This window comes from Pogoniulus pusillus, chromosome 7 (genome assembly GCF_015220805.1).
Source record: "Pogoniulus pusillus isolate bPogPus1 chromosome 7, bPogPus1.pri, whole genome shotgun sequence".
NCBI lineage: Eukaryota > Metazoa > Chordata > Aves > Piciformes > Lybiidae > Pogoniulus > Pogoniulus pusillus.
The window spans coordinates 13,396,029-13,408,643 of NC_087270.1; the positions used below are offsets into that span (position 1 = coordinate 13,396,029).

A 12,615-nucleotide genomic window follows, 5' to 3' on the forward strand; every position below is an offset into this window, starting at 1 on the left:
GTGTTGCACGTTGCATTATTTATGCTACACATCGTTTCACAACATCCTGCCTGCTGCATGGCGCACATCACACGATGCAGGTCTCAGTGTTGCACATGGCAAATACATGTCACACAACAATGCACAATGTTGCATAAGGCATGTTGCAGAAGACACCTTGAGGCTTCCACCTTGAGTCTTCCACCTTGTATGTAGCCCACAGCCTCCACCACCTCAGCTCCAAACCCCAAAGGGGAGGAATGTAGATAGCCTATTGCAGCTTTCCTTGAGCTGTTCAGCATTTTGGAAGTAACAGCCATGATCTGTGTTGGGTATGAGGCAATGTGAAGGCTTAGGAGTCCTGCAGCTTCTTTAAACAGAGCTGGAGTGAGTTGGCTTTTGCACCTTCACAAGGGGATAGCATGGAAGAGGGTGGAACTTGTACAGTTGTGCTGCCATGGAAGCACCTGGAACCCTCAGTTACAGAAGTAACTTTGAAAGGTAGATTCATTTATGGTCATCTGAAAAAATGCACATCCCCATTAGGAAGTCAGCTATCACTGGGATGGGCATGCATAAAATAGGAAATGTGAGCAAGATCCAGTTCCAGCACTTCATTAGACATCCATGAGCAGCACACAGCTAACACCAGTTCTTGGTCTGGATCAGTCCTTAAAAGTCCACATTGAAGGCACTTACCCACGCCTGTGTTAACTGCCGTGTATAAAGATCTCGCCAGAACGAGAGAATTCATTCCAATCTGAAGGCCTTTTTTATTTTGTTTTTGGCTACTTAGGTTACTCTCTGAGTTTCCACAGAACTACTTCAATGCAGGACGCAGAGCTGAAGCTCAGACTTCTCGGAGGACCCCCCTGTCCAGTGGATATTCTGCACTAAGGATACATTAAAAATCAGAGCAGGCAGCAAACATGCCCATTTTCTCTCTCACACTGCATTTGCGGTTCACGCCCTGATTATGTAAGCACGCAGATTCGGGGACCTCCCTGCCTTGGCAAAGCAGTTCAGCACGGGACTTAAAACTTCAACAGCTGACAGGAGAGAAGGAGACGGTATAGAGACTGCTCCTTCTGTACCCTGTGAAGTTGCACTGGCCTTGCTTCTTCATTAAAGACTAAAAAGCTGAGGTCCTGCAAGGGCAGTACTCCGTGTCTCAGGCAGGTCAGGTGTAAGGAAGGATCCCTCTGCGAGTATTCCCTACTCGCGCAGCCTCTCCCTTCCCCAGCTGTCAAGGTAATAGTGTGCTGCACACACACAGAGATCCATGAACCCATCCACGCTTATCAGCTCAGGCAGGACGGCAGCGGGAGGCGGGAAAAGCAGACACTGGCGCAGCAGCGGGAGGGTTAAGGGGCGGGAAGCGCCAGGAAGTAAGCCGTGCCGACAGCTGGCCACTAGATTAGGCCGATTAACGGCCCGGAGCCTTCGAACCCGGGGCCGCCTCTGAGGGCAGCCGGGGGCGGCAGCCTCGCCCTGCCGCTCAGAGCGGTGAACTACAACTCCCGGCCTGCCCCGCCACCCCTGTCGTCACCGTCCTGCGACCCCCATCTCCATGGCGACACTGCTGCATCCCCGGCCTGCGACCCGCCTCCCATCCAGCGACCCAGGGACCGGAGTAGCACCACAGCAAGGCACCTGGACTGCAGAGGGCCGGGCGAAGGCCCACGGGTATGCTAGCTGCCAGTCCCCCCTAACCACATCCACACACGCCTCTTGCTTTCCACCCTGTCCCCAGCAAGAACCGAGTTACAGTAACCAGGGTGTAATTATGGTAATCAAGTCGTAATCAATCCCCTTCCTAGCCTGCCGTGTGGGTTCATATCCCGGCTGTTAGTGTGTGTATACTCGTGATGGCGTGGGCGCCCCCTTGTGCCCCCCGGCTGATAGCACCATCACAGCGCCTGTGACCTCATCCTCAGCACTTGGCCAGGTAAGGAAATACTGTCCCTGCCATCCCTGGGCTCACCTAATGATGGAAACTCAGGACCGTGTGATAGACATCTCAGAGACACAGCTGTGCCCCGGAGCTGAGCAATGCTGGAGGATCATTTGCCTGCAGGACTACAGAGAAAGGGATCCAGACCAGGAAAGCTAGCATTTTCAAGGTCCTTGCAGGATGGAAGGATCAAAGCTGCCATACAAAGACAACATTGATGGTAAAACATTGCAAGGGATTCCAAATAATCCCAAGGTTTTGTTTCCCCTCTTCCAGGCTAGATGCAATGGAGTGTTTTTATCTCTACGACCTTGGATTCCTAACAGAAAATAAAGCTATTCAAAGGATCCTCTGCCCCATGGCTGCACAGCTCTGCCATCTAATCCTCGCCCTGGAATGGGAAGATGGGATTTGTCAGGCCTTTCCCAATTTAAAGGAGTACACAGAAAAATTAACCCGAGCCACAGAAGAACTTGCTTCTGTTGCAAGAAGGTAAGTTCGCTGGGTGTCCCTTGGGGAGATTTGGGTGCTGGGAAGGAGGAGGAAAGTATGGAAAGAAACCAGGGAGCCTGCCTCTCCTGCATGCACCTTGCTGAAGACGTGGGAACAGGATTAGGAAAAGGGGAGAGGAGAGAAAGCAGGGATATTTGCTTGGAAGGGACATGCAAAGTAAGCAAAACCTCAACAAGCAATGTGTAAGCCATCTACATCTTAAAGTAATAGTCAGACAACTGACTGGAAGATTCAGTGAAATGCAGCCACTGCAAAAGGTGCTGACAGCTAAATTTACTTCAAGCCCAGTCCGAGTCTCAGGTGGCTAACTGGAATAAGCCCTGAGATTGGCACATGCTACCCACTGAGGGTGGTGCGCATGAAGAACTGAGTCCAGTGACTTCTGTTCCAGGTTGGCTGAGGAGTCCAGTGATAAGGTGTTCAAGGAAGAGATGTGTCCTGTAGCTGAGTCCCTCATCCTTACAGGGAGATACATGCTACTGGCAGCCCACAAGCTACAGGTACAGCCAGAGAACCTGAACCACAGGGAGGAGCTGGCTGCTGCAGCAAAAAGGATCTTAACAGAGACAGTGAAGGTAACTGGAACGGGACGGTGCCAGGGCAGGCTGGGATGCAGCACTGTGTAAGCACACAGATGCAGGAGGGACTGGAGCTGCCCTCCACCAGGACAGGGCCTGAGGGGGAGCCCTAGCTGAAACACTGGTTGTTTCTTCACCATGTGCTCGCTAGGACAGGTCAGTCTTCTCTTCCCCTCAGGCTGCAGTGTCATCTTAGCCATGCAGGGATGAAACAGTGAACAAGGATTCTTAAGCCTCAGCTACCTTGGCCAGTTTTTCTTCTCTTTTTTTTTTTTTTTCTTTCCTCCGGTTAGATCCTTCAGCTCGAAGATGCTGCTGGGGCAAGGAGGATAATTCAGGCTGCCAGCTGGCTTTTGGAGTGCCTGAGTGTGCTGCGGGATGCAGGGGACATGCCAGGACTGCTGGCTGCTTTCTGGGCATTTTCTGAGGCCTTGCTTCTCCTGAGCAATCTGGCAGCAAGGCGCCTTGAGGAACTCCAAGATTGTCCTCACAAGAAGAGCTTGGCCCAAACCTTGCAGCTCCTTCAGAAGTGTGTTCCATTGGTCCATCCAGCCAAGCACAGCGATCTTAAACACCCCTGGAGTCAGCAAGTCAACCTCTCAAAAGACTGCACTTTCCAGCTGGCAGAGAGGACCATCAAAGAGCTCACTTCCCTGCTTGTCAATGATACAGGCATCAAGAGACCACAGGACAGAAATGGGACCTTTGCCCAGCATGTGAGCAGGCTGCTGGCTCTCCTTTCCCACCCAGATCCAGCACACCTTTCCAACAGCAAGTTCAGTGTTCATGTGGAGGCCATCATTTTCTACTGCATGCTTCTAGCATACTCATCCAGACCAGATCTGAAGCTGAACCTGGTAAAACATTGCTGGGTTCTGCTCCAGCTGAGGAAGAACATCTGCAGCTACATAAGCCAGCTGGAGGAACAGCCAGGACAAAGCTGGGAAGAGAGCAGCATGGAAGAGGAATGTCACATCATGAGAAGGGAAGTGGAGACTCTTGACCAGGCAGTACTCACCACTATTCTATGCCAAATCCTTAACATCTTCTTTGAAGGTAAGGAGCCCCTAGGCCAGTTGGTTGAAGATGCCCTTAGCCTTGCTGGTACAAGCTGTTGTCCAGCAGGACAAAGTGGATTTTTGAGAAAGCTTCAGCCCCTCATTGACATCTTCTTCACACATGCCCAGCAGATGCTACGAGTGGCAGACTTTGTTCTGGCCAGGTGCACCCAAACTCAAACTGCTAGAGAAGTCAGAGAGCAGGTAGAGTACTTGAAGAGACTCCTTGCCAGTCTCCCTCAAGTGCTCACAGAGATGAGCAGAAGCACAGCCCAGACAAGTACTGCTGAGCAGCTGCAGTCCTTGTACCACATGTGGGCTGGAGCAACAGCCAGCCTCCTGCAGTGCTTTGAAGAGACGGTCAGCATGCAAGAATTTCTTAAGTTGTCCATGCAGGACATGGCCAAGCACAAGGACTGGTGTGAAAAGGCCCTGGAGAGTCAGGACCCTGAAAGCTTCTCTTGGCATGCAACTCACCTCACCAGCTGGGCTCAGTGGGTGTTTGAAGCCACCAACAGGTACATGGACAGAGCCACAGACCCCATTTTCAAGAACGGCTTGCTAGTTTGGGTCAAGCAGCTAGCCAACTCCATTCTCAGGCTGAAAGCAGTCACAGCCCTTTGCCTAGAGAGACTCTCCTGTCTTCAGATCAGAGATGTCTTCTCAAAGGCAGCGAGATGCCTGATGGATGTTGTTCACCACATCCAAGATGGGCTGGATGGGTCCAACCACCCTGATAGCCTCAGCCCTCTCTGGGAACAAGCACGAAGCACTGATGTTGTCAAAGCACTTGAACTCTACCCATTACATACTGGGCTAAAACCCCTTACAGGTGAGGCTGCACTGCAAGATGATGTCTTAAGTCTTCCATCTTTACAACCAGGAAACTTACATCCAAGGAAAAGAGATATGCACCCTATCATTATGGCTCTGCTGGCAGCAACAAGAGCCCATGACACGGCGGCTGTCAACACCTCTTGCTCCACCTTGCTGGAAGTCTCCAATTGTTGTGTGGATGCTGCAAAGGAAGTGCTGCCTCTTGCTGAGTCTTCTCAGATGGAGGTAACATTGAGGCAGTACCAGAAGATTGTGTTATTGACACCATGTGTTATTAGCCTGGCCAGGGAAACAGCCCCAGTGCAGCTCAGTCATCCAAGCAGACTTCTCCAAATGGCACTTTCGCTCTCCAGAAGGATTTGTGAGATCGAAGATTGCCTGGCAACCATGGCAGGCTCTTGGTATAGTCTGTCTCAGCAAGTATTTGGCTTTATCTTGTCTGATGACTTTCTGAGAGGCAAACAGGCTTTGGATGACGCCATGAAGAATTTAGCAGAAGAGGTTCAGTTAGCAGGAGATATTGCAAGCATGATCTGTAGCAAGGGAAATTCTGCTTCCCTTCATGTACAGGAGAACTTTCTCCAGGTCCAAACTAAGTTTTCACGTGCTCAGATGAACACCAAAACATTACTTGAGAAAGCAGCAACCATTCAGGGCTCCTGCAGAGTGGGAAAGGCCAGCCTGGAGCTGCACTGTGTCCAGTGGGCCATTGGCATGCACGTCCTGCTGGTAGCTGTGGATCACTTCATCGGCAGAGACATCCTGCACCTGAGGGAGCTGAGGAGTGCCGTGAAGAACAAGCTTTGCTCATGGACCCTTTTGGCTGCTGTGTCTGAGAGCTCCCTGAGGCTGCAGGAGACTGCCCGGCTCTCATACTTGTCCTGCCCAGAAGAAAATGGTTGCAGTGAAATCCTAACACTCAGGGAGGAGATAAAGGTGCTAATGGAAGGACTACTGAATGCTTCCAGCACCCTCTCAGTCTTCCCACTGTCTACTGCCAGCTTGAACATTCGCTTTGAGCTCCTGCAGAGAGACTTGGCTCTCAGGGCCAAGGCATTATTGCTCCACCTAGAGAAGGTCAATACTGAACATCTGCAGGTCATTCGAGATGTCATTGGACCAGCTTTGTCTCCCCTCTTTCAAGAAGACAATGAGAGAAGCAAACAGGCTTTTGAGGAGAAGGCAAGTCAGTTAATGGCAAATGTTCAGTGGGTCAAAACCACCCTCCAAAATGTTCTGAGGGCTAGTTCTGAGGCCAAGCTGCTATCTGTTGCAGACCACCTCCTGGTCCTCACATCAGATGCAGTGGCCAGCACCAGACAGTTCTTCCAGAGCCATGGGGACAAAGGACATATCCACCTCGACAGTATCATTTGGTACTGGTCAGCAATGGTGCACTACCTCATTACACAGCTTCAAGCTGTCCGGGGCATCAGCAGACATGTCCTGCAGCTCATTAGACAACGCTTGCAAAACACAGGAGACCAGCACTCTCCAAGACAATGCAACAGCACAGTGAAACTCTTCTCAGCCAAAGAGCCTGATGCTCTGAACCACATCAAGTCAGCAGAGGCCTGCCTGAGCACGAGAGGACAAGAAAGTGGAGTTGCCAGGGAGGCTCAAAGAACGGTACAGTACAGAAATGTAGAATCGTGCAATTATTTTAGTCAGAAGACACCTTTGAGATCATTGAGTCCAACCTTAACCCAGCACTGCAAAATCTACCAGTAAGCCATATCCCTCAGCACCACATCTACATGGCTTTTAAATCCCTCTAGAGATAGTGACTCCACCACTGCACTGAGCAGCCTGTTCCAAGGCTTGACAACCCTTTCAGTTTTGTCCCTTATCAACACTTACCACAGGGTGATGGTCAGGGCTGTCAGTAAGTCCTGGTACTCACATCACAGAGCATTATGAAAGTGATGTTGGCAGAAACCTCTGCAGGTCAATAGTCCAACATCATGGTCACCTTCAAGTCTGATCAGGTTGCTGGCTGCCCTGTTCAGCTACGTTCTGGGTATCTGATCTTAATCATGCAATTAATCATATTGCTCAACTGCAGACACTCTCAGCTCACAACTACCCATTAGGAGATAGCTCCAAAAGATGATGGCATGAGGCACTGGAATTTGATAGTCCCATTGTGGATGAAGGCAGGAGAGAGCAGGGCTAGTGAGATGGAGGAGCAGAGGGGAGTTCTCTCATCTCCTTTACTCACCAAAAACTGCTTCAGAAACATGGAGCTGTAGGTTTCTCAGCACTGGTATCAGCATGCTTCATGAATCTTCCTCAATCTCTTCAATTCTTGTCTTGACAGAACCAGAGTGGTCCTCCCAGCACCTCCTTTACCAGAGGCCCTGCAAAGCATGAGAGAAAAGATAGTGACACATGGCAGGGTGACCCCAGCAGGATGTCCGAGATCACCAAACACATGGCAACAAGGATGCTTCACATGACTCAGTTCCTGAGGAAGAAGGGCCCTATCACGGTATGGAATGTTTCACCCCCTCCACCCCCACACGCTTTCTGCTGAAGAGCAGAGTCAAAGCTCTGACAGGGCTCCCCAGCACCTACTGAAAGCCTGCTTGTCAGAATGGCAACAGCTGTATTTATGCAAAGCACTACAAATTACTTCCTCCTGATTAGATGTGAATATGGCATCCAGTCCTTTCCTCATTTCAGAGTATCCCTGGGCTTCCTGGAAATTCTGTTTTGCAGGAACAGTGGTGTTTTTTACTCCTCCTCTTCCCAAACACATTTATTTCTCTTTCTGTTCAGAGCAAGGAGCAGCTTGTCTCCTGTGCGAGGCAGATGGCTTCCCACGGACAGGCATTTGTCAGATTTGGCCGCATCGTGGCGAAGAACTGCCTCGACCCGAGGTGCTCCGCAGAGCTGCTGTGCGCCACAGAGCAGACCCACACCATCAGCAGCCAGCTTGGCATTGTGGCCAGGTAAGCTGCTGGGGTCAAGAGCAAACTTCTGCAGAATCACAGCATGAAGGGGGCTGCTACAGTTCAGGTGACTCCCTCTTATAGAATCATTTTGGTTGGAAAAAAAATTTAAGATCAGAGTCCAACCGTTATCCAATTCTACCAAGCCTGGTGCTAAACCACATCCCTCAGCACCACATCTATGTGTCTTGAACACTTCCAAGGATGGGGATTCAACCACCTCTCCAGGAAGCCTGTTCTAGCAAAGTAGTTTTCCTAATACTCAATCAAAACCTCCACTAGTGCAACTTGAAGCCATTTCCTCATGTCCTATCACTTATTACTTGGGAGAAGTGACCAACACCCACCTTTTGCCACAACCTCCCTTCAGGTGGTTGTAGAGAGCTCTTCCTGTTGCTCCTCTTCAAGTTTGCCTGCTCTGACAGCACAGGGTACAGTCTTCTGTTTCTGCCCACACTGTCTGATGTCCTTCCAGTAAAAGCCTTTAAAAATGTCTTTGAAGGGTAAAAGCAGTTACTGCAGAGAGCAAGTCCTCTTTGGAGCTCCTCGTGAACAACGCACAGAACCTAATTCAAGCAGTCTTGCATGTTCTGAAGGCAGCTGAGGCAGCATGTATCAAAGTAAGTTAACTGTGCAGGCTTTGCAAGCTTGAGTCCATGCTGTGGAGAGCTCCTACAGCCCAGCCAAGTTGAGACCTTTGCAGACCCCAGCTGGGGACAAGAATTCTTACTGTGATGGTTTTATGCCTTTCTGGCTTGTTTCTGAAGCCTGCCATGCATCTGTCTAGGTATTGAGTCTGCTCTGTCATTGCTCCCAACTCTGAAGTTATCTTTGTCTGGTTCACGTTTCATTTTTGGACAGGAGAGCACTATCTTGTGAAGGCATTCATTTGGAAACAGTCCCTGTCAGCCGTGCCTTTATGTTTTCTCAAGATGAGCTTTGATCAAACCTCCCAAGAGCTTTCCTTAGAGCTGCTAGTGACAGTGGGTTGATCCAACTGTGAAAACAGCTTGTGAGAGCAGACTTTAGCTGATGACACGTGGAAAACAAGTGCAAATATAACCAACCAGACTCTCCACGTTTCATCATGTGCCCCCGCCTCCTATGTAGCCCCACAACTTCTGCTGAGCTTCAGCATGTCCTTTCAAAAGAGACACAGGGTTGACTCAAATCCTGTCCAATGAAGAATGAACTGCAGGGCTGAAAAAGCTCCTCCTGGGGTCAATTTTCCATATATATATATATATATATACTGTTTACTTCACTGATGTCTGCCTGCAGTAGCTAGACATTCTTTCATCTTGTCTAGATTACAGAGCCCTTTATATCCTGGCTCTTGCCCTTTGGACAGTTCCATGCTACTTGAGACTTTTACATCAGTTAAGATGTTTGAAGTGAGTTCATGTACAACAACGTATTCAATCATGCAAATTTTTTGTCTACCAGGGTTTGCAACAGCCCCTGCCTGACTCTGAAGAAGAAGAAGTAGCTGCTTTCTGCTTGCAGTGGAGAAGGAACCTGTTATGGCATAGAGCTAAGGAGTCTCTAAACTCAGAGAGGGATGAATTAGGGCTCCGCAAAATTCAGACAAGGGCTGAGCCCACCCTGATGGCTTTGGTGCAAGAACAATCACCTCAGAACACAAATATCACCTTCCAAGCATCCAAAACCTATTAAAGGACATACAATTATGGAGAACCATCTGTAAAAACAGGAAGGGGCTTTGGGCTGGAGACGATGTGTATCTGGCCTAGGAAGAAAGAACATAGCTCCTTCTAGCTTTCGTCTCCCTGCTAGAGCTGCTCTTGCAGAGGACCCACAGCACAAGGCTCGAAAGGGCTTTTGTACACTGGCAGATTCCACTCTGCAGAGGCTGACCAAAGAGAAAAATAATAGGGTAGTCCCTAAGAGGCCTCTGTTCCAGATGACAGTTGGAGTAATAAAATGTGATACCAAGCCACAGAAGACACAGGACTTAGGAAGCAGCTTAAAGAACTTTCCCAGTCAAAGGGAAAACAGAAGGTTTCCTGTTCAATGAGACACCAGTCGGTTACCTGGTGCACGAGTCACTCTGAAACCATGAATCAGTGGCCACAAAGTGGGGCTACAGTTCTTTATTATTTCTATCCTATGTGCCCAAATCCAGCTGCAAGCCAGCTCTGGCTCAGCTGGGCTTGTTCTTATTTTCTTGGGCAAACATTAACATAAGACAGCATTTGATGAGCTATCTTAATTATATTCCTTTCAGTAACAACCATATCATCTTCAGCACCTAAGATACAAACAGAAGGATGTAGGAACACCCTTGTAGCAGAAGCAGCAAATATGGCTGGCTTATATGATAAGGATCAGGAGGTGCTGTAAACAAGTGAACTGTTCATCTGCTGCTTAACAAAGCTTGAGATGGCTTAGCCATCATCTTCAGCATACTATCAAACTTCTTTTTTCCTAGGGGCAGCAATGCTAAAACTCCTGCAGAGGAAGGGCAGTCAGAAGCATCTAATTCTGCAGAAGAGACAGGGCACAGAGTGGAGCTGACACACAAAATGCAAATTTAGAGGGCAACATGTACTACGAAAGCTGGAGGGAGAACTGCAACGAGGAGGAAACTCAGGGATAGGATCACTGACTTTGAAATGCAGAACAGGAGTGTAATGAAATATTCTCAGCTTTGCAAGGATAGATTAAATTTGCAGTAGAAGGATTCGTGTCAAGAGACTCATCATCATGGCAGAACAGAATTCTAGAAGGCTAGAATTCTCCCTACAATTGTTTTTACCATGGGGCAATAAATACCACATTGTGATCTAGCAATGCTCAAATCTTTCCACAGCACAGAGAGCAAAGATCAGAGACAACATTTCACTCTTTCCCATCTTCAGAGCTGGCAGCTCTCTCAGCATATCCTGCAGAGAAATAGGATATTTCTTTCCCAATTCCTTTCAGCTCTAGGACTGTCTTTCTCCCAGAGTAAAACACTCAGTATGAATGACTGCCCATCACTCAGGCTTCCAGAGTATCATTATACCAGCTGTTCCTAGCACTGCTCTCCATGAGGTCACTAGTTGCAATTGTCCTACAGAAATGCTGCTCCACACCAGCATTTGGAGACAGAAACAAGTGAAAGACTCAACAAAGCCACACGACAGATCAGACTTGACTTGATGTTGGCTACAGCCTGTTGTAGCTCACTTTGGTGTGGCAGAACTGTTCCCACCTGCCTGCTCTGCCACCTCAGCACCTTCCCTGTATCAGGCTGATTTAGTACTTGCCTTGCAGCAATATATCTCCTCCATGTTTCAGAACACCACATGGAGCAATGGACACATCAGAGTGAGTGCAGACTCGGGGAAGAAATTTCCAACTAATACATCAGTGAGCACAGGCAGAGAAGCCAAGGAGAAGCTTGGGGGGACCAGGAAGGTGCAGAGGGACTTCCTGTCTGTGCATGGCTGGATCTAGGAAGAAGGAAGGAGATGGTTACACATGGATACAACAGGCTACAGGGACTAGCTGGGCCCTCTCAAATTACATTTCCTCCTTTCTCTGTACCCTATTTTTCTAAATATTGTATTAAACATACCAAGATGGCAGTAGATCTCCAAGGTTGGATGCTAGCACTCTCTGTTCCCCTACTAGAACACACCCTGCAATAACCTGCTCTGCGACTAGACCAAAAGCAAACCACTCGAGATCCCTCACTTATCTCAACTGTAAAGCATGTAATTTTGCTCTTGATATCAAAGCTTTTCCTTTATTTTTCCAGTACTTAAACAACTAAACAACACCCCTCCCCCCCAAAAAAAAGCAAAACAAAAAAAACAGCTGCATGCAGAGAGAATCCAATCAAGTCATAAGCATCCTACAGGAAGTTGTAACTTCAGGTTAGAGCTGGAAATTGTACAAATACTTTAATCATCTAAACATGAAACTACATGCATTTGGCTTCAACACTGCCAGTTTTCTCCTTTGCCCTCCTATTTCCAATCTATTTCTACATTTCTGGTAGAAAAGTATTTCCATTTGTCCAATTCTGACAGCTTGGGTTTTTTTTGATGAAGCTCTTTCAACAACCAAGCCTGTCACCAAAGAAGAAATTTTGTAGGACTGTTTACACTGAAACAACAACCAAGTTTCACATCTGTTATCCAGTTTTCAATTATTTTGAGCAAGTGTGATTCAAAATACCATAAAATTAATACAGTTTATACTCTGGGAAATTAGAAAGGCAAATTTAAACCATTTTTGCTGTGGTTTTGCAGATGTAGAAATCAGCAGCTTCCTTGGTTCATCCAAGCTCTGTTCATCAACACAAAGATACTTGAATTCCTGTCTCACAGCCACAAGAACCCAAAACCTTAGGATCTGTGACAGAACACTACACTGTCCCAGTTGCAAGGGTTAGTTGGGTCAAGAAACTGAAATAAAGAGGGAAAAGGTCCACCAAGGAAGAGATTTAATGCAAAGAAACATTCCAAGTGGGCGGGAACCAGGTGGCAATTGAACAGGCGGCAAGTTTTTATTGTAAATGCGGCTAGCAGGTTAGGACTACATTTCCTCTGGAGAAAAAGCAACCCAAAAGGCAAAACAGGAAGAGGCTTTGGGGACAGTTGCACTCTCAGCATGCAGTATCTTCAGAAATTAAAGAACATGCATGACATTTCTCACAGGGATTCCGATAATTGTAGCAAGAGAACAACGATGACTCTCTCCACATCAGCTAACACCATTCAGATCCAGTA

General features: G+C 48.1%; 1 protein-coding gene and 1 long non-coding RNA gene across 2 annotated transcripts; one reads left to right on the forward strand and one right to left on the reverse strand.

Moving 5' to 3' along the window:
- Window positions 1-239: 239 nt before the first annotated feature.
- On the reverse strand, window positions 240-8,519 carry LOC135176707 (uncharacterized). Its single transcript, XR_010302788.1, has 3 exons — window positions 8,221-8,519; window positions 7,141-7,279; window positions 240-872 (listed from the first exon to the last, which is right to left on the reverse strand). It is a non-coding gene; the product is annotated as an uncharacterized LOC135176707 (long non-coding RNA).
- On the forward strand, window positions 7,168-12,291 carry LOC135176705 (vinculin-like). The gene is made up of 4 exons (XM_064145946.1): window positions 7,168-7,410; window positions 7,701-7,873; window positions 8,376-8,493; window positions 9,320-12,291. Exons 1-4 carry the CDS (start codon window positions 7,333-7,335, stop codon window positions 9,548-9,550), a joined length of 600 nt encoding a protein of 199 aa, XP_064002016.1. The 5' UTR covers window positions 7,168-7,332; the 3' UTR covers window positions 9,551-12,291.
- The last annotated feature ends 324 nt before the right edge of the window (window positions 12,292-12,615 follow it).

Bases quoted from the DNA above. Each gene is read 5' to 3' on its own strand.
- LOC135176705 (XM_064145946.1), top strand. From the start codon at position 7,333: ATGTCCGAGATCACCAAACACATGGCAACAAGGATGCTTCACATGACT. The intron at 7,411-7,700 runs GTATGGAATGTT...CTTTCTGTTCAG, and splicing joins GGAAGAAGGGCCCTATCACG to AGCAAGGAGCAGCTTGTCTC. The intron at 7,874-8,375 runs GTAAGCTGCTGG...ATGTCTTTGAAG, and splicing joins CAGCTTGGCATTGTGGCCAG to GGTAAAAGCAGTTACTGCAG.